Below are 27,980 nucleotides of genomic sequence, written 5' to 3'. Positions count from 1 at the left end.
TGAGATGATATGAAGAAGAAACCTTGAGAGGAACCAGGGAACCTCATCCTCATCTGGGTGACACTAGACAGTAAATATTGTAAATGTAACTAAATAATGTCCTTTCTACAACAGCAACCAAGGGCTTATGAGGAACTATCAGGTCAGTGTAGTGTTTCTGAGTTCATTATGGACACTAATTCCTTGCTGTTGCAAGCTGACAGATGTAACGGCAGATCTGAGGCGATGTGATAGTGTGATAGAAAGTGGCTCTGTCCACAGCTGTCTTCTAATAATAGTAACAATAATAGAGGTGGTAGCTTAGTGGATAAGATGTTGGACTACAGATTGAAAGGTTGTGTGTTTGAATTCCAGATCCACTAAAATGCTGGGCCCTTGAGCAAGGCCCTTAACCCTCAGTTGTATAACATGACATAAATTGTAAGTCGCTGTGGATAAGGTTGTCTGCCAATGAAATGTAATAATACTAATAATTCACACACACACACACACAAACACAAATTAAACAGCTTCAATAATAACCCATAAATAAAAAACTTATTTCGAGATCAACTCCCTGCAAGTCTGCGCCAGAAATAGACTAATGTCCTAAATATAGATGGCAGGAAAGCGGGACCTTTTTTTTTTTTAAATTTCTTCTGTCAAACAACAGTTTTTATTTAGTGATAATTTTCGGTTAAAAAAAGTCTGTTTTAACGTTATTAGTCATTTTGTACTAAGTTTCTATTCCGGCTGATTTCGCTTTAAGGCTCTACAGAAAAGCGGGGAAGTGAAAATGAAAATGAGGCGCGCGCCCCGACGCACAGCTCAGCGCCCTCTCGCGCTGCAACTACACGCGCGCGCGCACACATACACACACATATACACACACACACATAGACGAGCTCGGGAGGGGATTTCCACGAAGCACCGTTTCCTTAACTTGTTTTGCTTTCGTTCTGGACTCTGAATTTGCTTACAATTTTCGTTTTTCCTCTCAACACGAATTAAAAACAGTCCGTCTGCATTTGCGGCCACATTTTGCGGACTTGTTCCGAGTCGGATTTAATCTCGAATTGCAGGTAAAAGCATTTCCGCCTTTCTTATTTATGGGGCCGATTATTCAGTGCGCTAGCTTCATGTAGCCTTTGCCGCGCACCGCTGTGGAGAGGCAAAGAATCGAAAGTGCTGGAGTGTTTTCATCCAGCGGGATCTGGGAATGCTTATTTTCACTTTTGAAATGACTTGACGCTCTAAAAGGGATTGGTGGACGGTGAACTTGCACTCGAGGGTCAGTTTGACAGTTCATGGCCAAAGAGAATTGAGGCGGGAGAGAGAGAGAGAGAGAGAGAGAGAGATAAGGAGAGAGAGAGAGAGAGAAAATTTACATTATTGCTGTGAGAATGCTGCTTAGCGATGGCACTGTAAGTCACAATAGCATTTCTAGAGATTTCCTGAAACAGTCGGTTTGTTTGTGGTGTAGTATTGAATATACGGGTTTGTTTGTTTGTTTGTTGTTGTTTTTTCTTACATTGATTCTCTCTCTCTCTCTCTCTCTCTCCATGACGGCGCTAAACTGTTTTATTATTATTATTATTATTATTACATATTAACCCTAAATATTATTGTTTCATTACGATCATTAATGTCTGTAAACATTTGTTTTTTTATTTGTTCATTGATTTCTGACCTCTCATTAGAGTGACGCTTGTTCTGGTCAGTGAGTAATCTGTTTGAATACGAGTTCTTTGTGCGCGACATTTTACATGTTCTATCCGGTTGTAGTAGCCTGGATATGTTGGGTGTAAATTTTGCATACTTTGCATAATTTGGAAACTCTGGGATGAGGAAAATCCAGTTCCCTGAAATCCCACAAATAATAAGCTAGAACTTTGAGAAGTAAAGGGAGAGGAGGATAAACCCTCACCTTATGTTGTGTAAAATGAGCTGTTGAGAAATGCATCTTTCTGAAGTGCTAAAAAAATGAATAGATTTTCAGATTTATGGATATGTACATAGTTTCAGGACACAACCAGAAGTATACGTATAGATATTTGTCAAATCATATTGATGTTTTGCACTGAGTGTGCTGCTTCAGTTACCTATTCTTAAGCCTGAACTGAAGGAGGAGCATCAGAGATCAGTCATGAGGTTTGAAGATGTGCATATTGAGTGACATGCAAACTACATGACAGGCAGAAAGTTTTAAAACAGTCATTACAGCTGTACAAATGCTTTCTTTTAAGCTATTTATGTTTCAACAATCAATACAACACATAGGGTTAGATGTCATGGAAGCTAAACCATTTACTTTCTATAAAATTTGAGCACAAGGACAAGTTGTACACTGTTGCTGCACTATTGCTATTACCGGCTGTGACTTGCTTTAAAAAAATAAAATAAAATACAGTAGTTAATTTTTGAAGTTTTAGTTCTAAAAGTTTGGCCCTTGTGCAGATATGGGATGCACTTCTGGGAAAGAGATCACTGAAATTCAGCAAGTCTGTGCAGCGAAGGGCATACCCTTAATATTCAAATGAGTACAGAAAAGAAAATAGTCCAAGTGTTTTTATAGCTTATTTGTCACGTCTTACTTCAAGATGGAAATAAAAGGACGGCTTTTATGCAGTATTGCTTTCTATGTCTATTTTGTTTTCATTTCGCCCCATATCTTCACAAAAAGCACAAAGACAGGCTATGTGATTTGCATGAAAAGCAAAGCATGAATTAGCCTAAGGCATCCTGTGATTTTGAGATACTCAATAGATAAGTATCACCTTCACATGTTTCTCTTGCTGTGTTCCAGAGTTTCAAGATATATGAGTGCATTGCACAAGTTAGGAAACTCAGACAATTCAAGACAGTTGTTTTCCAACAAACCACTTGGATAAGTGCAGTAATCTGCTTTATAACTGGAAAAAGGGTCAGCATTTTAATACATCAGGCTGATTTTTTTTTCTGACTTTTTCCTGGCTTTGTTTCCTGCACAGAAATAAAAAAAAATGTAAGCCTGTAGTAGAAGTGTGGTTATCTAAGGATGACACAATCCAGATAACATTTTTGGTCTCTCTCTCTCTCTCTCTCTCTCTCTCTCTCTCTCTCCCTGTCTCTCTCTCTACCTCTGTCCATAGGCCACTATGCCCGTGGAGAGAATGCGTATGCGACCATGGCTGGAGGAACAGATAAACTCATGTAAAATACCAGGACTTAAATGGGTTAATAGGGTAGGTACAATGCTGTTCCTTTAAAATTTGTGAAAATACCTTTTCATCATTCTTAAATAATGTAATGTAATAGGGTAATGGAGTAATGGGGTCGGTAATATGACAAAAATATCATGATTCTTGATGAATTTCTACGAGACTCACTATGTACAACATATAGGCTTATGGAGAAATTTCATGTCAGCCTGCAGAAGAGCTGCATTAAAAAACAATTTAATGATACTTAAGTAAAAAAAAAGGATAAATATTGTTTTTACCTTGATAGTTTTTTAGTAAAAGACTTAAATATCTAATTGAACGGAAGGAATCTATTTTTTATTAGAAAAGCATTTCAGATATTAGCAATTGGTTGCAATCAGTTTGTCTGAAAGGAAAATGTACACATAAACATATATATATATATATATGTATATGTCTATAGATATAGATGTATGTATATAACAAATCTGTTTCCTAACTGGCCAAAAGAGCTCTCCCTATTTTTGTGAAATTAGTTAGAAGTTCAAATCCTGAACCAAGAGTCCACAACTGGCTATACTTACTGAGCACATCTCAGAAAAGTGTATTGTGACACGAGTTTACCATAATATCATATTGCCACATAACCCTATTGGCCCTATTGAGCAAGATGAACCTGTCAGCTTTTTTTTGCTGTAAATGTGTCATACTTTTAAACTATGAATATGAACAGTTACTTCCTGATATGTGTATCTGTAATAAATACGTCTATGATTGTTTACCTTGCATGCATCTGATATTTGCTCAATACACCTACACATGAGCACACAGACAGACAGACACACGCACACACACAAACATATCATGTCATAATGTTTGCAATGATTTTTTTTTTTTTGGGAATGCCCACACTTGTAGGAAAAGAAAATTTTTCAGATTCCTTGGATGCATGCAGCACGACATGGCTGGGATGTGGAAAAAGATGCACCTCTGTTTCGAAACTGGGCCATACACACAGGTATGTGTGCAAGTATACGCACAAAAACTCCATCACCCACGCAAGTACCATTACTGACTGACTTACTGAACCAACTCCCACAATAAAATCCTCACCCATTGTTTAAAAGACATGAACATCAATCATCTCGCCCATATTAAAAATGCATTGTGTTTATTATTGTGTGCACAATATTGTTTTATTATTCAGGCAAATACCAACCTGGAGTTGACAAGCCTGACCCCAAAACATGGAAGGCAAACTTTCGCTGTGCTATGAACTCTCTGCCTGACATTGAGGAGGTGAAAGATAAAAGCATCAAAAAAGGAACAAATGCCTTTAGGGTTTATAAGATGCTGTCCGCAACAGAAAGACAGTCCAAGAGAGGTTAGTATCTGTTCCAGGCTTTAACACTAGTGCACATTCATAGAGCCTATTGTGCAAATGGATAATCTGTCCTTAAAATAGTGTTTACTTACCATATTATGTTTGTTGCAAGAAATAAAATGATGGTGTAAATAGAATGGCATAAATTATTAATGATTTCCTTGTCTAATAGGTAAAAAGAGACCAGATAAAGACATAAAAGTAAAGGTATATTCATATATATATATATATATATATATATGTTATATATTATCTTACAGTTGTATTACTATTGATAAACAGAGGTATTTGCTGTGTCCGATTAAATATTTGTTTGTTTGTGTGTGTGTGTGTGCGTGTGTGTGTGCATGTGTGTGTGCGTGTGTGTGTGTGTGCGTGTGTGGCAGGAGGAGCAGCAGTGCCCTGTTTCCTCTGCCTGGGAGAGTACCAATGGCTCCACAAGAAATGCAGCAGCACTAACAGTTAAACAGGAAGCAGATCACACTGTCACAGAAACAGGTAAACAAAACATACACACAAATGTATACCTACACATTGCATCACCTACCATTTTTCTCCTATTAGATTTATTTGAGCTTGATCTCTACTGTGCTTTTTACTAGTGATATGATAGATAGATAGATAGATAGATAGATAGATAGATAGATAGATAGATAGATAGATAGATAGATAGATAGATAGATACTTTATTGATCCCGAAGGAATGACTGTTTTGGATAAACCTCAAGGCTCTCAAGGATAAATCTCTCAAGGTTCAATTATTTAATTAAAAAGTTAATTTTATTTAATTGGGACATTTACAACTAATTGCTGATAGACCTTGTTACAAAAGAGGGGGCAGAACAACATGACTGACCACTTTGTTGCTGCTCCAAACCCTAACACGTGTTATTTTAGGCTTGTTTTCAGTAGTGTGACTCACACTTTGGTTCAAGGTTCCCAGACCGATGAAAATCTGAAACCATTATTCTTTCCTTTTTTCCATTCTTTTTTTTTACACAGGGACTTGCCTTTAATATATTTTATCCTGTTTACACTGAACATGAATGAACACACCTTTTTTCTTATAGCAAACCGGCACCATTGCTTTGCTTTAAACCTTGATTTGAACAAAGTTTGACATTTGCATAAAGGGAGTGTTTTGCAAATCTGGTTCAAATCTGTTCCTTTTGAGCATCAAAGAATCTAGCCCTATACTTTTATGTCTTCGGCTCCAGTGTACTTTGTAATATCCTTCATATGTTTATAATTTCTGTTTTGATTAATGTTTTCCTATCAGTCCAGCTCAGCTCCACATCAGATAGACCTACAGGGTCAGAGTCCAAGTTAGTGAAATCAGAATCATTAGAGCAGACTCTGTGCCTGTTTGCCTTTGCCTTATTTACAAGGAAATGCCAATTTAATTATCCATGCTATCCAGCTTTCATTCCATTAACTCTTTAGCATCCAGAACAGGGGTGTCTGTCAGTTGCCCTACACTTCCTCCAAGATGGTCTCCTCACTCCCCCACATACACAAATACAAACATGCGCACATGTGCATCATCAGTTCCCCCTTGCCTGTTCTTCATATTTAGTCTCTCTTCCTTGTTTCTCTTCCACAGAAGCTGGAAGCCGCAGTCCTTCCGAAGACCATCTGATAATCCCGGACGTGTGTCAGACCATCGAGGTGGTGACAGAGAACGAGGAGCAGGCCGTGAGCTCCAGCCACTCCTACCCCCTTCAGATCTCTCCAATGTCTTCATACGGAGGTTTCACACTCTTCCTCTCTGTCTCTCTGCTATAGTCTACTGCTGGAGCACAGCTCAAAGCTCTGAAAAGTGCTCAGAAATCAAAAACTATTTTAAATTGGGACTTCATATTTTTGAACTTTTTAGGAATAAGCCACTACCACTATTTTAGTGGCATGTTTTTTTAAATTTGCTTTAGGTGTAGGCTTTTGAAAATAGCTAATAGAAGTACTACTACTACTAATAATAATAGTAAAAGCACCGATAATAATAATAGATTTATGGTTAGAACAGTACAAAAGGCCAAGTGAAACACTGTGTATTAAGGCGAGGGAATGAACATGGCAATTTTGCATTGTGTAAAATAAAGAATAAAACCCCAAGCCACTGCGATTATGAAATTTCAGATTCCTAAGAGACTCTACCTTACTTTACTCCCTGCTCTGCTCTGCATTTTTATTCAACAGCTTTCTACCTGGCTGTACTCTAACCAAGGTCACTGGTTCTTTGCTTATTGCTGCCGACCCTTGGCATAATAGAGTTAATTTATAATCCACTCTCCCCATGTCACTTGTGTTGGTGGCACTTTTTCTCTGCTGCAGCAACTTAACATCATTGCGTCACAGTCATAGATATTATTGGAATATCGGAGAGACATGGCTGTAATATTAAACTCAACACAACAACCATAGAGGTGTGTGTGTATTTCCAATGAATTTCTCATCTCAGAAACCACAAAGGTTAGAAGGTGGGGCTTGTGTGCCAGGCAGCTTATTCAGACACACTGTGGCTACAATATTCATGATTACTTCAAACAGGTTTTTTTTATCTGTTTCATGCCACGCCCACAAGAGTTCTGTGTGCCAAACACACCTTAACCGACAGCGCAAAGCATGCAAAAATGTTTCCTTATTTACCCTTGATTCATGGAGCTAACTTATTTCTGCTTTCCATGTTACCCTTTATAAAGATTGATATGCAATTAGATGCATTCATGATTTCAATTTAAATGATGTAAACAAAGCTGATTTACTGACTAGTGATTTAACCTTTAACCTATGGAAGCGTCTGCTCCATAGACACTAAAAAGGACTTATTATATTAGGGATGCCTTTACATCTTTTTTTCTTTTTTTCTTTTTTTTAGCAGTGAGAGTGATTACTTGAGGGTTGATTTTGGCTCATTTTCAACAGAACATGACTAAGCTTATCTCCCTACCTAGTGTGGAAATTTTTAAGTCCTTTATATGTCAGAAGACACGGAAGTGCTTTTGTTGTTCTGTAGTGCCTGTTTGGCTGCAGCAACCTGTCTTTCAGGAAAACCCTGAGTAATCAGTGCCTATTCTCTCTGCTTTTCTCTTTTTGTGTACAGAGAGCGACACTGACAGTGTACAAAGTGAAGAGGACTCCAAAGAGGTATGTGCAAGACTAGTATTTCATAGCGCAAAGCAGGTTACTGTTGAGCTTGGTTTTTTTTTTTTTTCAAGACTGTAGTAGTGGCATCAATCCAATAAAAACGAATCATACTGATGGGAATAGTTTTTGCAACCAAGTAAATATAGCACTGCCTCTTTAACATGACGTCAGAGCATTGCCCAGAATCTGCTCCCTCCCTAATGTCTGCTTCCTGTAATGCTTGCAGGCACGTGTTTGCGTCAGTGAAAAACACTGGTACACTCAATGGAGCTGATCCAGGATCAGTCCAAAAAGGCATATCAGTCTTTGTGGCATGGTTCAGGCCTGAATTTTGTCAGGCTGTGCCCTTTTTGTTATCATAGTTGCTGCTGTTTCTTATCAGCTCGAATGATTCGAAGCAAAATGGGCTGCTTTGTGTCTGTATTTCTCATTAATAGGGATGTATATTTACACTTCCCTTTATAGTGTTTAGGAAGTTAGACCACACAGTGGAGTTTCTGGAGTGTCTGTGGAGAGCAGCGTGTTCAGGCTGTGGCCCAACCTGTATTTTCAGTTCCTGTCATGCAAAGCTGAAAAGTAAAGAAGAAGAGGGGGGGGGAAGTCATAGCAGGTTTAAAAACGAGCATACATATGCTTGAATTCTTTAGGATTTACAAAGAGAAGTTGTTTTTTTTTATTGCAGGTACAAAATATTTAAGCCCTACCTGTAACTGTTAATCACTATTGCCTGGTGTAAATGTGTAAATGGAGCATCTTGTGTTTAAACTTTGGAAAGGAGCATGATTCAGATTTCTAGTTTGAGTGTAGTTTTGGTTTGGCAGATGTGGGGTTTGGAAACTACAGCCTCAGGTTGCATGTTATTTTGTGTCAAGTATCACTTTTACTGTTTAAAAAAGAAGTGTAATTCCCCTTTTGTGGTGCACACACACTAACCAATGGAGTGAAGCTGAATGGGAGTTATCAGCTTTGTCTTACAGTCATTTCAGGGAGGATTTACAAGCATTCAGGAAGCAGGTTTACTTTTGCAGTTAGCTGCAGTGTGGAGATAGCGACATGGTGGTGATAATATTTACAGCAAAAACAACTGGAGCTGTGATTAATAGCGGAAGAGTTAAAGTGGACTCGGAGCTCTATTTTGTTCGTTGCTCCATTTTGCAAGTTTAAATGGAAGCTTGAGTCACACCGGGCAGTTTGTCATTTAGTATGCTGCTCTGTAAAGACTCTATGAGTATATGTGTGCAGACATAGCAGAGTAACTGTAACTGAAGGGGTTATGTGTTAAAGTGCATGCATGTATGGTCTGGGTGTTTTTATGTGTGAATGAATGTTTGCATATCTCTGCATGTGTGCTGTGTGTGTGAGAGTGTGTGGGTGTGTAAGGATGGACAGGCGGTAGTGTGGGGTTTCTCTGCATTCCATTGCTCAGATGAATCATGCAGAGCTCCAACGTGGCAAAAAGTAAAATCTCAACTTCAACAAGCTTTCTTTTAGTGTAAATGTAGCGTGTCTTAACTTTTGTGGTCAGTAATTGTGCTGAGAATTAATGACTGTTACATTTTTATCACCAGCGAATATGGTTTGTTTACCATATGGGCTATTGTTTAAGGGATTGAAGTACTGTAAAGGAACCAAGCTATTGTGTGTGTGTGATGGTTTTCTCAGTGACTTGGTGATTTATTGTTGGGGCATATCGGAGAGAGACAGACCATAGTATTTTTTGCTGTCGCATTCATCAGATCTACTAAGAAGAGGAAAATAGCAATAAATTTCTAAAAGATCTAAAACATGTTTATAGAATGAATTACTGCCATTTGTCTTGACTCTACTGTATATTATATAATTTAAAGATTTATATTGATGTATTTATGCATGGTTTAATACCTAGTGAGTAGATGGATCAGTGGGTCAAGGATCAATAAGGTCACAAAAACATTTGTTTGTATCGATTCATTATGAACCTGCATTATTTTCTTTTCTACAGCACATGCAAGAACTTGTATGGGGCTCTAATCGTGTGGAGGCAAAACCAGTCTCGGACAGCACCACAATGAGGACATCTTTACCCAGCATGTCCACTTTCATCACTCAGGCTAAGCCCAACTTCAGGATTACAACTGTTCAGGATACTGGACTGCCCACTGCCTTTCCTGGTCCCTACAACAGTGGTGGACAGTGGAGCCTCTTGACCACGCCTCATCCTCCATCACAACCCCCAGCAGCTTCCAGCAAACCTCCTGTCCACGAAAAACGGGCCAGTGTCATCATGAAAACCTCAGACGTATCAAAATCTGTCAAGAGTTACTGAGGAAAATCACCACTTCTTGAACCTGGCTTTATTGAAGGCTGTACTGAAATTTAGCATGGAGCAAAGACCCTAAGCAGCACTCTGTGGCCTCCTATTGATGATCTCACAGCTAGCAAAACTGATGATGATGATGATGGTGATGTCTGGCTCGCTAAATAGTTCATCTACACCGTGGGTGAGATAAGACATGATGCAGGGCAAATGCAGGATTCGGTGCAGGCCAAGGTTTTTATTTCAGGGAGCGGTCTAATACAGTGACAGATGTCAACACTGCCATTGTTTCAGATGTGTATATACAGGAGAGTCATAATGTCTAATCATAGGCATTAGCTTTAGCACCTTATAGAAAAAAAAGCACTGAATGAGATTATCTGTGGCCTTCTTTCTGTCTCTATAGCACCATGACTGTGGATACACACTTCTCTGAAAGGATTTGTTAGTTTGGGTCTCATATCCATCGAAGAAAGCACTTTTAAAGGTAGCCTTTTTGTATCTCAAAATCTGACATTGTCCGATATATTGCTGTGTCTTAAGGGATTTTTAAAAGGTGGATATTTACATTTTTGCCCAGTATAATCGATTTTGATTCATAGATGTTTTTGTGAATGACAAAATGGCACTTATTTTTTTTAAATACATTGATATTTTTATTTTTTTGCTTTCTACTGTATGTGTGTACGTATACATGTACATATAAACAAATTGAATTATACAGTGCTGTGAAAAAGCATTTGCCCCCTGAAATGGTTTTCTGCATTTTTTACATATATTAGAAGAAATCCGGAATTCAGAATATAGTGTTTTAAGAATCAAGCCTTCAAGAGTTGTAGGAAGTAGGGATGTGCTTTGGACTGGTCACCTCCAGACAGTGGAGAGTCAACTGGAGTCAGTTAGTCCAGAGGAGTGCTAGCTTTCCACAACCTCATAAGAGTTCTTGGGAACAAATAGGACAGGGAACATGTGAAGCACATGTCCACAGAATGCCGGATTTCATCACCCCTCCTTTAGGCGGCCCTTTACACGTGCTTGTGATCCACTGATCTCTATGTACATATGTTTTCAAGTACAGAAAACACACGCACACACATCCCAAGAAGCAAGGTTCAGGTGTCCTACATCAGCTATTACCCCTTTAGTTTTTTCCCTTCTTTACAGTGCAGGCCTGGGCCAAATCACATCCTCACCTGTAATATACACTATATATACACTATAAATGTGTAGTTTTTTGCAACACACAGGACTGTCTGGAAAAAGTAATAGGATCCATACTCAACATCTGTTACTCCCACTTTCACCAGCAATAAATGCAAAATCAAAATCCTGTTAGGATTTTCAATGCTTAAGAGAAATCCTATGCATTTTCCTTCATATTAACATGCCTCAGCTCAGGTCACTGGTTTAGGTCTAGGCCATCATCAAATCATTTTTTTACAGGTGTTTTATACTTTATATATTTTTACATTTCCTTGTGGACCATTCAAATGAATAACTACCTGTGTTTCGGTTGTTGTATTTTATTTCATGTCAGGACACAGCGTTCTACACTGCACTAGTAGGTTTTATGGTCACTATAAAAATTCATTGATACTAACCAGGAGAAGACTTTAATCATCTTTCCATAGTTCACACTTTTATGTATCTTGCAAATCATCTAAGTGCTTTTGGGCAAACTGAACTGGTTTTCAGCCAGTACCTTATTAATCAGGAAGATTTGAGGATTTTTTTAATTATATTTAGTAATTTTGTGGATGGTTTTTGCAAGACAGGCTCACAGCTTTACTACTGTCCCACAATAGTATTAGCAGGCCTTTGACAGAGAGCCAGCTGAGCCACACTCTTACGTATATAACATGAGGAACCTCTATGCCAAAGTCTCTTATAATCCTCATACATTCATTATCTATGAGTTATGCAGCACACCAAAAATGACATTTCAAGGTGCTAAGGTGTCAAAGAAAACAAAACTATATCATTTATAATTCAGTGTGAAGTGCAGAAAATCAGACAGGCGGCAAAAACTTGTTCATATTACTGCCCTTGAGTGTGACTGTGTATGGAAGTGTGTTCATCTAACCAAATGTGTCTCTATACACATTTATGGGCTTCTCAATCCTGTGGATCAGTGAATACCTAATTATATGCTAAGATTATGTTATGTAAAATAAGAATTTCTTGATAATAAATATATATAAAAAAGAATCACTGTTTCTGGATTTTAATTATATTACATGCTCATTTTGTACCTACAGATCAGATACTACACTTGCAATATCTGTTAGACCATAAGTATGTGGACACCTGACCAACAGACTCACATGTGCTTATTAAATGCCTCATTTCCCCTTTTGGTCCTATGCCTTCACTCCTCACTGCAGGGTGTCCCAAACATGTCACAAAATGGCTTCCAAAGATTCGGCTTTAACAGGAAGCATGGAAAACGTGGAAGTTGGAAGTCGAGAGTTAATTGTAACACGTTTATTTCCCTTATACCTTATATAGGTAAATGTTTTGCAAATCCAAGGACAAGGGTGGGCACGAACGAAGAGAAAAAAAGATTAAGAGAAAAAAAATCTTAGTGAAATGGAAAAGGGTTTCTGACTGTTATGGTAAAAGAAAGAGTTAACAGTTTCAGAACAAATAGCATTATTCTGTGTGAAACTGGAAGACATTTCAAGGTTGTTTCCTGGTGCAGTTTCACATCTTGGTAAAAGAGAAACTGTCTAACAGTTCTTCAGCATTTGCAGCTGTTACTGAAATCTGTGACATCTTAATGACTTGATAACTAATAAGAATATTTTATAGACATATTTCATGGGCTGGAAGTATTTTTTAGATAGGTCTGTTGTAACCGTTCAAATCCTTTGTGGAAAAGCAGTCTGCATTCCTTACTGAGTTCTATAATGGCATGTTCGTTGTTTCCGTACAATCTCATTCTGTGTGTGTTTGCATATCAGAGACAGTGGCAGAAGCTAGTGAAATATGATCTGACCTCTGGGTGTGTGTGTGTATAGGGTGCGTCTGTTTGTAGATAAAAAGGAAAGAAGTGGCCAGCTCCTCACCTTTTGGTTTCGGTTGCTGTTCTTGGGCTGAGAATGTGCTAGCTGGTGACCCATGCACACAGCCTTATTGACACCTAGGTCACCATGGCAACTGCATGGCAGTTAATTATATAATCCATAAGTAAGCACAAAGTTTATTATAAAAGTGGTTTACTTCCTTCCTTCCTCTGGTCTCCCTTTACTTCTTTTCCTGTTGCTTTAAATGTTTGTATTATTCATCTGAATATATTCAGGTTGATATTAGAAAGGGTCTCTTGTTGAGCTATATATAAATGCTACAGAATATATTATTATGATTACAATTTTAATTGATGTAGTTTATGAGGCCTGTAATTGGTGGCCCCATTCACCTTTAAATCCGGTTTTTGCACCATCTAGTGTCTTAAGAGTAAAAGTGCACACAGGTGGGTGTTAGGAAAATGACAAGTTTGCAGAGAAAATAAATTATTAATAGTGGGGGCTGCGTCGTGGTGGCTTTGTCATTAGCATATTTACCTTGCACCTTTAAGGTTGGGGTTTGCTTCCCACTTCTGTTCTGTATGCACAGAGTTTGTGTGTTCTTCTAGTGCTTTGGGGTTTCCCCTGGGTACTCCAGATTCCTCCACCAGTCCAAAGACACGCACTGTGGCTTTGTGTAAATTGTCTGTAGTGTGTGAGCATGTGTGTGATTGTACGATAGATTAGGCAGCAAGTGAACACTCAGTTCTGAATGTTGATGTGATAGATAGAGGACAAATGGTAAGGATCTAAGTGACATTGAACACATTGTGATGGCTAAATGACAAGGACAGAGCAGCTCCAGAAAGACAGGTCTGATGAGGTGTTCCTGGTATGCTTTGATTAATATCTACCATAAGAGGTCCAAGGATGGACACAAAGGGAACCGGAAGCAGGGTCATGTGCATCCAAGGCTCATTAATGCGTGTAGGGACTGAAGGCTAACCTGTCTGGTCTGATTCCACAGAAGAGCTACTGTAGCACTGACTGCTGTAAATGGTAATGTTGGCTATGATAGAAAGGTGTAGGAACACAGTACATCACTGATTGCTGTGTATGGGGCTGTGTGGCCACAGACCGGTCAGTGCCCATGTTGACCCCTGTGCACCAAAAGCAACTACACAACTGAACCAGAGAGCCTGGTCTAATGAACCACGTTTTCTTTTACATCATGTGGAGGGTATTTGTGTGTCACTTACCTGGTGAAAAGATAATACCAGGATTCATTAAGGGAAGAAGGCAAACTTGTGGAGGCATTGTGATGCTCTGGGCAAGGTTCCTTGTGTCCTGGCATTTATGTGGATGTTTTTGACAATGTCACCTACCTAAACATTGTTGCAGACCATGTATTCTCCTTGATGGGAACAGTATTTCCTAATGGCAGTGTTTTCTTCACCCTGTCATACTATAAAAACTGTTCAGGTACAATTGAAAACATGACAAGCAGTTCATTATATTCACTTGGCCTCCAAGTACCACTGATGTCAATCTGATCAAGCATCTGTAGGATGTGCTGGACAAAAAAGTGTGATCCATGAAGGCCCCACCTTACACTTTACAACTATGAAGAATAGTGCCTTCTGGTGGTCTTGCAGGAAACTGCCAGTAGGGGGATAACTCAAATATTTAATTCACTTAAAAATCTGACTCGAATAATTACTGGGTTTACTTTATGTAACTGATTGCCAACTATAATATTTTTTTATTATTATTATCTAGTATTATAATAGTAGAATCTCAGCATTCAATTATATGTTATATAGTAATTATATAACATTTATGTAACACAGAACCATTTAATACTGCTGAGAAATGTAGAACTGCTGAATACTTTAAACTGTCCCTCCAGGCTTTTGCATAAGCTTTCTTATGATTGTTGTGGGCAAAAATGCAGCGTTTTATTTTTTATTATTATTATTAATTTATGATGCAACTTGTGGCGAGTCTTGAATTGGTGAAACTGCAAGTACAGGATTACTCTTTTAAACTACTACCAGTGAAAGCAGATATGTAATTACTGTTTATGATAGCTGTATTCATGTTAAACACACATGAAACAAAGAGCGCTTTAGCTGAACGTGATTTGTGATGACATCACATGATGAGTCTTGGCCCAAATTTGTGGAAAGGAAATGCAAGAAATCTGTGAACAAGTCATTTTAAAAGATTGCAAGCTCCTTTAATATATGGTAGATGTTGCTTGATTTTGCGTTCATTTCTGTGATATCACAAAATTGTGAAAACCTGGAGGGACTATTTTAAGACTATTTTTTAAGATTAACACAGATACAAAGGATTTTATTTATCTAAAAACAGAAGAACAAAAAAAAATGTGAACACTTACAGAATCAACTAAATGAATGGCCCTGTGTTGGTCACCATATGATGCAGGTAACTGCATCAGAGAGAGAGATCAGTCCTTAGATTGTCTCTTGCAATTAGTTTGTTTCCAGGATCTTCCATCTAACATCTTTTTTTTTCTCTCACACTGCAATACCCCATGCACCTCTTTACAATGACTAGTTCATGAAGCAGGACACATCTTTTGACATTTTACAACAGGGTGAGATATGGCCTGACTTAATCACCCAGGGTTCTAGTTTGTCCTGTAAAAACAAGACCCCCAGAACTGAAGGTGTGATAAGTACTATTAGCTGAATGGAGAGTGACCTTTTGGGCAGCCAAGATAGCTTTGGTATGTTGCACACAGCAGAGTACAAAACCAGTAGAATATAAACACATCTTTGACCCACATTCCTCATTTAAATCTGGACAGTCCAGAATCAGCTTACTCCCACAATTTATCCACTGTTTTAAACATCCTGTTCCCATATTTGCTACTATGACAAGCTAATTTTCTTCCACATCAGTCTTGGCAAACCATGGCTTTATAGACTATGCTTTGTGCACAGGTGCATTGTTACATTGGAACACATATTGGCTTAACCCCTTAGTTCCAGTGAAAGAAATCATAATATTACAAGAAACACGGGCATTCTAGACACTTGTGTGCTTCCAACATTATCTTCATTATTTTATCCATATAGTGTACCTTTATGCTCATTTTGTTACCGCACATCTATACAATATATATACATGAATGTATTTATAATATACAGTGGGGTCACTTTGTCAGAAATCACTTTGAAATTCAGAATGTTTTTTTTAGAATAATGATCTAATATTTACAGTAAGATTCAAGAATCCCTAAGAACGTCCCTTTTTAAAGGTAAGCAAATGGGATAGATTGTCCATGTTAACTGCTTTGTACAAAAGATTTTACAGCAAAAATGGGACATACACTACCAGTCAAACGTTTGGACACACCTTCTAATTCAATGTTTTTTGTTTAGTGACTTATTTTCTACATTCTAGAACAATACTGGAGATTTCAAAACTATGAAATAACACCCATGGATTTATGTAATCCATATGTAATGACAACAAAAAACAATAGTCAGTTGTTATTTTAAGAAAAGGTCAGGTGTTCTGGAATAGTTCTTGCAAGAACAGTATTGTCAAGTGCATTTGCAAAACCCTTCAAGCACCGTGATGAAACTGGCTCACATGAAGACCATCCCAGTTTTTCCAAAACTTACCTCTGCTGCAGAGGAGAAGTTCATTTAGAGTTGCCAGCCTCAGAAATCACCAATTAACAGCACCTCAGATTAGAGCCGTTATGAAGGTTTTACAGAGCATCAGTAGCAGACATATCTCAATATCAACTGTTCAAAGGACATTATTGTGTATTTTGGCCGCCTTCAGCATTGTTTTACAATTTAGAAAGAAATAAACATCAGGAAAGACCATGGGATTAGAAGATGTGTCCAAACTTTTGACTGGTAGAGTATGTAATACTAAGAAAAGTCTTAAATTCATGTAAATTGATTAATAGTTTTTACACAAGATGTTGTCAACAATATAGTTTGATGTAATCAATTAGAAAAGAATGCAAAATAGAAGTAGATCTAGTGGAAGTTCATTTTTGACGCCATATCCCTAAATACACCGATCAGGCCTAACTTTATGAGCACTGACAGGTGAAGTGAATAACACTGATTATCTCCTCATCATGGCACCTGTTAGTGGGTGGGATATATTAGGCAGCAAGTGAACATTTTGTCCTCAAAGTTGATGTGTTGGAAGCAGGAAAAATGGGCAAGTGTGAGGATTTTAATGAGTTTGACAAGGGCCAAGTTGTGATGGTTAGACGACTGGATCAGAGCATCTCCAAAACTGCAGCTCTTGTGGGGTGTTCCCGGTCTGCAGTGGTCAGTGATCAGCGGCCAAGGCTCATTGATGTGCGTGAGGAGCGAAGGCTGAACCGTGTGATCCGATCCAACAGACGAGCTACTGTTGCTCAAATTGCTGAAGAAGTTAATGCTGGTTCTGATAGAAAGGGGTCAGAATACACAGTGCATGATGGGTCAGGGCTGCTCTGGCAGCAGCAAAACGGAGACCGACACAATATTGCCATAATGGTCATAATGTTATGCCTGATCAGTGCATATTAATCTCTGCTGTTTATTACACCCCCTTACATGACAGCAAATGGATTCAAGTCATGTTACCTCTATAGAGCAGACTGAGTTACAAATTTTAACATAAAAAAAATTGTGTTACAGTTTGCCTGAGGTAACAGAATATCGCGATATATAATATTAATGTAGCGTTGCTCATGCTAAGGCCTAGTGCTACTTGTAAGGGGATGCTGAATGTCTAGGACCTGTAAAGAAATAGTCAATTGATGAAAACTTATATTTGTTTGTAGGACTGTAATCACTGTATATCAATACTGTATACGGTATAGAGCGTGATATAGCACAACAATATTGCTGATATCGTTTTTTTAATGGAAATCTCGTTTCACTGACTCCCGTTTATTATTCCTACAGGGTCCTCTGTTCCTCTCTCCGCCCCATGGAGCATGTCGCCCTCATTCCTTTCTCATTTGTGAGTGTGTCCTTGTTCACTCCACACTTGGTTCCTCATGCTCACTCGGCTCAGTTTGCTCCTCATTTGAAGCACCATGCCGAGTACCGTGCTCTCATCGTGTTCTGTCATTGTCGCTTTTCTGCTTGTATCCGGATGCCTGTGCGAGGATAAACTTTTGGTCTTTCTCATCGACGGCTTTCGGTATGACTACATGGACGATCTACAGACCCTGCCAGGGTTTAGAGAAATTGTGGACAACGGTGTCAAAGTGGACTACATGACTCCAGACTTTCCGAGTCTGTCCTATCCGAATTATTACTCCCTCATGACCGGTGAGATTTACATTTTTCTGGCTCTCAGGTCCTTAAAACCTTACAATGTTCACCGTCTCTGGTACTGCAAAAGTTTATTATGTATCTGTTAAGCAATGAAGGTTATGCAATATGTAATGTATAACTGTCATATATCCAATGGAGCAGGTGCGACATATGCAGTTTCAGCATACATGATACTCTATCACACCATGGTACTCATATATCCACTTGCATATCAGAATCTTAGTGTTTGGCATACCATGCATTTGGTCATGTGAGATGACCTTTTTTCAATCTTCGACTGTCCAGTTTCAATCAGCCGATGTCCACTGTAGCCTCAGATTTCTGGACTGGAACAGAATGTCATGTCCCAGATCACATTTCCCCTGTTGTGAAGTATGACATGAGCATTAAAAGCCCCTGACCAGTATCTGTATAATTGTTGGCATTGTGCTGCTGCCACATGATTAGCTGATGAATGTTTAAGTGGAAATGTTCTCCTAATAAAGTGACTGGTGAGCATATGACTAGATGTTGACAAAAGTCTTCAAAATAATAACATAATAAGTGTTATTTTAGTTATTTATTATGTCAGGACACTTGAAACTATTTTTATGACATTTCAGTACAGTGTAGAATAGAATCATTTGCTAAATGTTATGAAATAAAAACATTAAATCCTGTTTATTAAAAAACTGCCATAAGCCTGCAAAACTTCTTTAAGCCTTTTCTTACATATAATTTAATAAAGAATTTTGACTAGGGAAAGTTAAGTCTTATTTCTGTTGGCATTTGTGAATAGTTGTCATGTAATTGTGAACAGCAAAGCAATGAAAAACATGAACAGTGTACAGCTATCCCTTTAGAGGCATTAAGGTAATCTGATATGTACAAATCAGACAATGCCCCTAAGAAATAAATATAATAGAAGACAATCAAAACAACACAAAGTGTCCTCCTTGTGATTTATATCAGAAGCAACTAATACATGTAGAGGCCTAGACCAGGATGTGAAGGAGAGCAGAAACCATATTAAACTTATCACACCTAGTAAAAGACTTTTCAAATGTAGCAAACCTGAAGAAATATACTTCCATTTATCCATTCATTCATTCACTCATTTATTTATTCTGTCATTGTGAGGAACTGGTCACGATCATGGAGAATCCATGCCAGAACCACTAGGAATAAGTGCTCTGATGTACACAGCTAGAGAGAATGGCCAGTCTGGCCTAGTGCCATACAGTCCCTAAAATGGACCCTCAGAAACAGAAAACAAAAAATAGCAAAAGAAGCTCCACTAACTCCACCACAAAAGAAATAAAGAGAATTCATCTTATTTAATTCTGCATGTGATATTGTATCAGATGTTTTTTTTTCTGAGGTTTTCAAAGTGTATATGTGGCTTTTGGCAGTAACTTCAAATTGGAACAAAGTACAGCGAGGTATCAAAGCGCTATAAATCAAAGTCATATTGTTATGACAGTGTAGATGCTTTGTAGTGGAATGTAGATATTGCCATGGCTGAATGGTACCATTGACTATGAGCACAGCTAATGGCTTATCTTTCAACAAAACTCTCCATAATAATAACATAGCTGTGTGATTTTATTTGTTTCAAATGTCAGATCACTTTAAGTGAATGAAGTGATCATTTCAGTACAGTGTAGAATAGGACCATTTGCTATTTCATGCAATGACAAGTTAGAATTAGGTATATGTTGTGGAATATAAACAGTTTATTAAAAAAAAAACCTAGCATACACATTTAAAAGGCTGAGGCTTCTTCTTTAAGCCTTCCCTAACATATCAGTTAATATGGAATTTTTTTTATGTCTTTGGCAGTTGTAAAATCTTAGCAACTGTACTGTTATAAATAGTGTTATATTAAGCTGTTATAAACTTTGATACCAGGTTGTAAACTGGAGATATTGTAATATTAATTGCTCAGACTGCTACAGCTCTAGATAGCACCCTGCTAATCTTTAACCGAATATAAATCCATGGAGTTCATGATAGGCTATATACTGATGTCTCCAAAGTAAAAACTAAAAAATTGCATATGATATTTGTCCTTTTATTTTGCAAATGGATTTTATGGACAGGATCCATGTGCTTATCCTCTGTCAGTAGTGTATGTCAAGAATGAACTGTTGGCTGATCCTTTTTTAACCTCTGCTTTAATCCTAGTAATATTTCACCAAATACAAGGCCGTGTAACGTGCCTGTATATGATAAGATAGATAAGTATGTCTCCAAAGTGGAATATTGGTTATCACCAAGAACATTGTGTTTATTAGGATAAAATGGCAACTGCAGAAACATTAAAGCTGAACATAGGTGTCTATATATTTATGCAAGAAAGATCACTAAAGAGCTAAAGATTTAAATCATTTTATGACTATATGAACACATGTACCAGGTATTATTTCAGTTACCTCAGTATCGTGTTTGGTGCATTTCTTTGCTATAAATTTTTTACACATATTTTATAATATACTTGCTAGAAGGCTCAGCTTATTACAGAAAGCTTTCTTTCTCTGGGTCTCCTCACTAAACCTTCACACAGAGTCACAGTGCAGCTGTGTAGGGATGATTTGTTGATGGTGGTTGTTTTGATTAGGCTTAAGCATTTCCCCCTCGGCCTAGGCTCGACTCTGTCCGAATAATCACACCCAGGCAAAGAAAGCGAACAATGAAGTCAAAGCCTGACTATAAAGAAAGCCCGCTCGTCCCACTACCCCGAAAGCAGACTGAAATTAGGCAAAATGCTTTTTTTTTCTTCTAAAATGAATGAATGAAAGAGTTTATGTGAATGTGAAATAAGTATTCAGTATTTTATGGTCTGGTTTGGGGTTTAAGCTATATTCCTGCATACATAATGCACAGAGTACCCCTCTAAACAGAGTTGTTTTTAAAGGGTTACGTTTTGTTTAATTTAATATACTTTTTGTTACTTAGCTAAATGGTTTCAACTTGACATCCAACCTTCTATCTATCTGTTTGTTTGGTTTAGAACTGGAACGTAGCATTTTGATTACAAGAATATACATAGAAATACATAATTTTATTGGTGGTAAAGAAGATTTTTTTAAACACAGTGTTCACTTGATTAAATTAAAATGTATTTACAGGATTACTGTAATTAAAATGTATTTTTAGAAATAAAACTAACATAAAAAATGTTTTAATGCCAAACAACTCTAATATGAGCTATACAGTGTAGGGAAGGGCTGACACCGTGTTTTGTAATATGATATACAGTATAAGATAGTAAGGAAAGCAAATAACATTGCTACCTAACAGCTCTGCAGCTCCCAGTCTGATGGCTGTATGAAGTTCCACATGATATATGGTTAAGGTCAGATATGGGTTACTGGTCAGAAGGTTACGGGTTATTGTGCTGTACATTATATGTGACAAAATAAAAGCTGCTCTGTGTCGATGTGTGTGTGTGTGTGTGTTTGTGTATGGTGCCCTGTGATGGACTGACATCCCATCCACTGAATTTGTGTTTATGAAGAGTAAAGATGAGTTTATCTGTTATGAGTTTAACTGTTTAAATATTTTTCACATAATCAACGTTGTTCAGTCTCATGTAATCTATACAGCCCACACTGTTGGTGTCTTTTAAAACATTTCTTTGATATACCAGGTCGACATTGCGATGTGCACCAAATGACAGGGAATTTTATGTGGGATCAAAACTCATCAGAGGAATTTTTAATTGGAAGCAATCCAGGCAGCCTCTTACCAATGTGGTGGGACGGCTCCGAACCTATCTGGGTAACCCTGCAGAAACTAGGAAAGAGAGTCTACATGTACTACTGGCCAGGTCAGTGATGGTTATATGTGTGTGTGTGTTTGCTGTACTTTATATATTTATAATTTGCATTTTTACCCAGCAAACTTTTGCATTAAAATGTAAACCATTTATGGGCAGGTTGTGAAGTGCAGATTCTTGGTGTAAATCCCACATTCTGTGAGAAATATGTTTCCAGTCCTTCTCTGAAGAATCTAAGTGATGCCATAGAGAATGGTCTCAATGTGCTAAAGTAAGTCTAACACAGACCTCTGTAGACAAAAATGCACACCACCAGACCATCAGTATAAGCAGAATTGATTTCAAAAGCAAGATCTAGGACAAAATGTTTTCACACTGTATAAACAATGCAGTGTAATACAGTGTGTTACTGTTATGTAATAAAAACAAAACTGGCTGAGCTTCCTTATAACAATGAGTCAGTAAAGAATAAAAATATATACTTAAAAAATAATAAATGGGTCAGGTGACTTGTTAAGATTCGAATGATGAAAGTTAAGTTTCCAAACTACATTCAAAACGCATTCAGCATTTAAAAACATGCTCATGAATGTTAATTGTGAGGTTTATACTGTTTATTTTCTTATTCTGTGATTTGTTCTCACCAGTAACGATATGGCAGACATGGCAGCTGTGTACTACGAGAACATCGATGTAGAGGGCCACCACTTTGGCCCCAGGTCGGAGCAAGTGCGGACTGCTGTCCGCTCACTGGACATGGCAATTCAGATTTTAAACCGCAAGATCAAGGTCAAAGATAAGTAAAGTAGTAAATTTGTGTGTAATGCAATAAACTCTAAATAAACACTGTTTAACTGCTTTCCATTTATACAGGCACATAGGAATAATTTATATAGAATACCTCTGAGACTGCAGTTGTGCATTTCAGGAGAAAGACATGGAAGATGAGTTGAATGTCATCTTGTTCTCTGACCATGGGATGACTGAAATCAAGTGGATGGATAGAGTTATTGAGTTGGATGCTCTCATAAACATGTCCGATATCATAAAGATGATGGACAGAGGCCCAGTTGTCAGTCTGTGGCCTAAACCAGAAATGCTTGAAAAGGTAAGCTTAGTGTAGTAATTGTATTACAACTCAAGCAAGAAGATATTGTACAAGTGTGGCAAGTCTTTGATTAAGAGTTAGACTTTGTTCTGTGCTTGTTATAGATTATGCCTTGTAATCAGAATAAATGTGTTTTGCCTGTGTCAGTAAACTTGAAGGCCTCTAAAGAACCTAATGAACCTTGTGAAGGACAACACTTTATTACTTAAAGTGACTAGCAAAAGAATTCACCCTTTGAACTTTTCTACATTTTGTAATGTTATAATCTGGTATTGAAATGGAATATATTGGGATTTTTAGCATTTGGTTTTCAGATCCACTCCAGTATATTTCAGCAGTATCTTTAGGGTCATGTTCCTTTCCAAAGATGAACCTCCAACCTAGTCTCAAATGTTGTGCAGACTGGAACAGGTTTTCTTCTAAAATGAGCCTATATAGTATTCGGCTCCATCCATTTTGCCCTTAACCCTGACCAATTTCCTAATCCCTGCTGTTGAAAAAAACATCTTGATAAATGGTGCTCCTACCAGCATGCTTCACTGTGGGGATAGTGTTCTCAGGATAATGAGTTGTATTGAGTTTTTGCATAATGCTTTATGCTAAAGCCAGCAAAATGCTATTTTAGGCTCATCGGACCAGAAAATCCTCTTCCACGTGTCTTATTAGTCTCTAATCTGCCTTTCTGTAAACTCATGGTTTTTTTCTTCTTCTTCTCATCACTGTTTCATAAAGCTCAGCTTTGTGGAGTGTCCAGACTACAGTTGCCATTCTCCCTTTTGAGCTGTGTACTGGCTTTTGGTTGCTTCTTTCATTAATGCACTCCTCAGGATAGTCAACATTTTTTTTTTTTTGATATCAAAACGTTGATTGATTCTTTTCCAGAGACTTCTATCATGATCTGCATGATACTATATGTTCAGGCATGCCTTCTAACTAACTCTTGGACTGTCCAGGAATAGGTTTATTTATATTGAGATCATGCGACACTCGAATTACACACAGGTGAATGGCACCAGAATTAATTTTGCAGGTTTCAGAGCAATTAAGGGTGAATACTAATGCAATCATTTTAATTTTAACTATTAGGGATTTTAACTATTATAATTATTTCATAAATAAATGATTATGCAAACTATATTGATTTTCCAAGGCTAAATTGTTAAATTTGAGCTTAGACATGCAACCCTAATTAAGTCCATTCTAGATACAGTTTGTAACACTAAATAATATGGAAATGTTCAAAGGATGTGAATTCCTATGCTTAGCATTGTATTTCGTATTAACGTTTGTTTTTATTTAAATGTTCTGGATATATGTGCTATGATGAGTTTTACTGATTTTACTGTCAACAGTGCAAAATGTATATAGAATACACTTTTCTGTAATTCTTTTCAGATATATACAGCATTGCAGGCAGCAAAAAACATGAAGGTGTATCGGACACCCGAGATCCCGGATCGCTATCACTATAAGAGTGGAAAATTTGTCTCACCATTAACACTTGTTGCTGACCCTGGATGGTTCATCACTGAGGTTAGTCTCTAGTCTAAATGTCATAAAATGAATTGTTAGAGTGAAATATTTTTATTTATTTATTTATTTTAATCGCAGATACATTTAGATAATGTTAATGTTCATAGTTCGTGTCTTTAGTTTTGCAATAGCACTTAAAAGCAAAAAAAAAAAAAATGCTAGTAAGAGAAAAAAGATTTTGACAGCTAATTTTAATTTAGTTTAAACATTTTTATTTGCTTAGAAATACACAATAGTTTTATTTATATTCTAGTAACATTTTACTGGGAGTTTAAGTTCAGTAAAAAAAGTTAGTTTAAATTAGATTTTGTTATAGTTTTGTGGAACTACAGCAATTTTGGTCTGAATTTTAAACTTTTTAGTCAGTTTTAGTCGATAAAAAATGTTTTTTTTTCCTCAAAATATTTTTAATTTATTCTATAAAATTAATTTTAGAATGTTTGGAAACTTTTTGAGGTTTATATAAAAGCATCTCAAATTCCATCTTAAAAGGAATGATCATCCTTGTCCTCCAATGTCCTCCTTCATTTTTGTCTCATTTTGATTGTTGAGGATAATGTTAACCCATTTCATCATATATTTCTGAGCAAAAGACTGATTTATTTAGTTATCATTTGTAGCCATCAACAAAATTAACACTGAATGAAGGTTTTAGTATTTTAAGCCTAAACAATAAAGACCATTTTGTAATAAATGATCATTTACACTGGAGATTCGTTTAAGACTTACATTTACTTTATAGCATTTAGTGCAGAAAACCTCCCAAGTCCCTTATAACCAATATCTAAAAAACAAATCCAGTCATTACAGAGCAATCTTTCATTGCTGTGAAGGACCGAACCTATATCACTAATATGACGTGATTCTGCTTGCAGAACAAAGCTAAGCTGCCTTATTGGAAGAATGATACAGGAGAACCTCGGGGCTGGCAAAATGGTTGGCATGGCTATGACAATGAGTTCCTGGATATGAGAGGCTTTCTTCTGGCTAAGGGACCAGGTAAACACAATATAAAACATTATACCTGTCTGTTATTCTCGAGGTGGGTGATATGACAAGAATATGCAAGAATATATCATCCTCTTTATTAGGAACACCTGTACACCTGAACATACATACAATTATCCACAAAATCGTTTCTAAAGTTTATACAGAATGGTGCAAAAAACAATAAACATTTAGTGAGTGTCAGTTCTGTGGGTGGACAAAACTTGATAAGAGACATCAGAGGTAAATGGCCAGTTTGGTTTGAGCTGCCAGGAAAGAAACACTCAAATAATTACTCTGTACAACCACGGTGCACAGAAAAGCATCTTGGCATACACAGAACAAGTGCTGCTTTCTTTAGCTTTGTTTAGCTGGTCTAAAGCTGTTCATACACACTACAAGAGCTTTAAGTGATTTTTGTTTTTTCTCATTTATAAAGGCAAATCAGAGAAACATGGCTTAAGTTCCGTATATATTAAAACACAGTGTCATAACATCACATTCCCTAAAGCCTATTAGTAACCATATCACAAGGGTTTGTATGGCAGACAAATAATTGCTAAAATCCTAATAGTATTTGTTATTATTTTACAAAGAAAAAAGTGCATATTCATTAATATAGAATGTAAGGCTTTCTGTAAGCAGAATTTTTAATTAGGGGTCTTTTGTGTCAGCTATTTGTGACAATAAGAGCTAAAGCTGCTCCTTTAACTTTGATGGCATGGCAAGTTTTCAAAGAGGAGGACTTTGAGCTTTACTATTTATCAGTAACATGCATTTTCTTCACGTTATCTTGAGAGAATACAGAAGAGAGAATAAAGAAAGAGCTTGGTAAGGGAACTATTGCTATTCTGGCTGTCCCAATGTAACTGTAAACATATGTTTTATTACTTAAAGTAGGCGCAGAATACATTTTTATCAAGCATTTTATACTGGATTTTAAAAAGGGGTATCAGTTTTTATTCAATTTATATTCTTGTGCGCTTATATATACACTATATATGTGTATGTAAATCAAGAGAGATACAAATCCTGACCATGTACAGCCTAGTGAGCTTAAAGTGCATGAATGTAAACTTGTACTCCTGTATTCTATATTTTTGTAACATATTGTCATACCACCCTTCTTTATACCATACTTATGTGCAATCTGAACTACACTATAAATGTACATTAATGCCTTGTTCTTTCTCTGCATATTAGCCTTCAAGAGGAATTTCCAAGCAGGGCCAATCAGATCGGTGGATGTGTATAATTTGATGTGCAACACCCTTTCCATCCATCCTCTTCCCAACAATGGCTCCTGGTCTCGAGTGGAGTTTATGCTGACAGGCTTTGCTGATACTGTGCAGCCCATGCTGCTTTACAGCTGTGTGCTGGCAATCCTGGTGATGCTACTGTCTGCTCGGATTTAGAAACAACACACACGTCTTCCTTCTGCAGAACTGTAGTAGGGCTTTAATCAGTGCTGTGTAAAGGCCATTTGATGGTCAACTGATGATCTCTGATTTACATATATAATAATTCTTACATTTCAGTACAATATATCAGATAATGTGGGATACAGTAACTAGAAACCTCAGTTAAATCTGTACATACGTATAGCTCTGTAGGCTGTGTAGTTTAATAAATAATGATCCAACTATTGGCACATACACAATGAATTAAAGGATCTGATACCTGCTTGTTTTTATGACTTGCTACACTATGACACTATGACAGATGCTTTTAATTCTATTACACTTTTTTTTTTTTTTACTGTGCATTTAATATTGAGGATGGTTTTGTATCCAGTCTATTTCTAGTAGTAGTAAGAATCTGTGATGATTTTATTTCTCTAAATTACTGCACTTTACTGAATATAAAGGAATATGTTGTTTTAATTTTCCAGAAATTGAAACTGAATAAGATTGTATGTGAGTTTTAGTAATCATGTAATTTTTTTTAAATAAAGGACAGTGTTTTTTTGGCCTATTTTATCAAGAACACTGTGTTGCATCTCAGTTGTTTTTACACTTTTTTGCTTTAATAGAGGTTGGAAAAAACGATCTAATTCTGCTAGTCATATTTTACCTCACAGGGAAATGCTAACAGGGAATTGAAGCCATGGTTTGCCTGAAATGACAAAGGCTTATTTATAGGTCATTAGGAAAGCTAAAATGACTAATACTGTAGGGTATAAATGAAACTTTATTTAGTACTAAATGAAAGAAATAAAACTATCCTTAAAGGCTTAATATCCAGTAAGCCATGCTTACTCAGTAGAACA

At 37.1% G+C, this 27,980-nt stretch overlaps 2 protein-coding genes across 5 annotated transcripts; both read left to right on the top strand.

Moving 5' to 3' along the window:
• Positions 1-856: 856 nt before the first annotated feature.
• irf2b (interferon regulatory factor 2b) lies at positions 857-12,193 on the top strand. 4 transcript variants are annotated; one of them, XM_058397283.1, is made up of 9 exons: positions 857-1,061; positions 3,111-3,203; positions 4,080-4,179; positions 4,369-4,545; positions 4,718-4,752; positions 4,932-5,043; positions 6,149-6,295; positions 7,646-7,689; positions 9,671-12,193. In XM_058397283.1, the coding sequence occupies exons 2-9, from the start codon at positions 3,117-3,119 to the stop codon at positions 9,992-9,994; spliced, it is 1,026 nt and encodes a 341-aa protein (XP_058253266.1). In that variant the 5' UTR covers positions 857-1,061; positions 3,111-3,116; the 3' UTR covers positions 9,995-12,193. The 4 variants fall into 4 exon arrangements, with proteins under 4 accessions (XP_058253266.1, XP_058253265.1, XP_058253264.1 ...); XM_058397282.1 differs by lacking the exon at positions 857-1,061 and adding an exon at positions 1,128-1,270; XM_058397281.1 differs by lacking the exon at positions 857-1,061 and adding an exon at positions 1,279-1,403.
• Positions 12,194-17,996: 5,803 nt separating this feature from the next.
• On the top strand, positions 17,997-27,689 carry enpp6 (ectonucleotide pyrophosphatase/phosphodiesterase 6). Its single transcript, XM_058396314.1, has 8 exons — positions 17,997-18,317; positions 21,955-22,134; positions 22,243-22,354; positions 22,731-22,872; positions 23,012-23,191; positions 24,587-24,724; positions 25,600-25,723; positions 26,915-27,689. The coding sequence occupies exons 1-8, from the start codon at positions 18,080-18,082 to the stop codon at positions 27,124-27,126; spliced, it is 1,326 nt and encodes a 441-aa protein (XP_058252297.1). The 5' UTR covers positions 17,997-18,079; the 3' UTR covers positions 27,127-27,689.
• Positions 27,690-27,980: the final 291 nt, after the last annotated feature.

This window comes from Hemibagrus wyckioides, linkage group LG08 (genome assembly GCF_019097595.1).
Source record: "Hemibagrus wyckioides isolate EC202008001 linkage group LG08, SWU_Hwy_1.0, whole genome shotgun sequence".
NCBI classification, from domain to species: domain Eukaryota; kingdom Metazoa; phylum Chordata; class Actinopteri; order Siluriformes; family Bagridae; genus Hemibagrus; species Hemibagrus wyckioides.
The sequence above is the reverse complement of the archived record's forward strand: the minus strand, read 5'-3'. Positions and strand labels throughout refer to the sequence as shown.

Coding starts and splice junctions, on each gene's coding strand:
- irf2b (XM_058397281.1), top strand. CDS start 1,383: ATGCTGCTTAGCGATGGCACT. Junction 4,180..4,368: donor AAACTGGGCCATACACACAG/GTATGTGTGCAA, acceptor TTTATTATTCAG/GCAAATACCAACCTGGAGTT. Junction 7,690..9,670: donor GTGAAGAGGACTCCAAAGAG/GTATGTGCAAGA, acceptor TCTTTTCTACAG/CACATGCAAGAACTTGTATG.
- enpp6 (XM_058396314.1), top strand. CDS start 18,080: ATGCCGAGTACCGTGCTCTCATCGTGTTCTGTCATTGTCGCTTTTCTG. Junction 22,873..23,011: donor TTTTAAACCGCAAGATCAAG/GTCAAAGATAAG, acceptor TGTGCATTTCAG/GAGAAAGACATGGAAGATGA. Junction 24,725..25,599: donor CTGGATGGTTCATCACTGAG/GTTAGTCTCTAG, acceptor TTCTGCTTGCAG/AACAAAGCTAAGCTGCCTTA.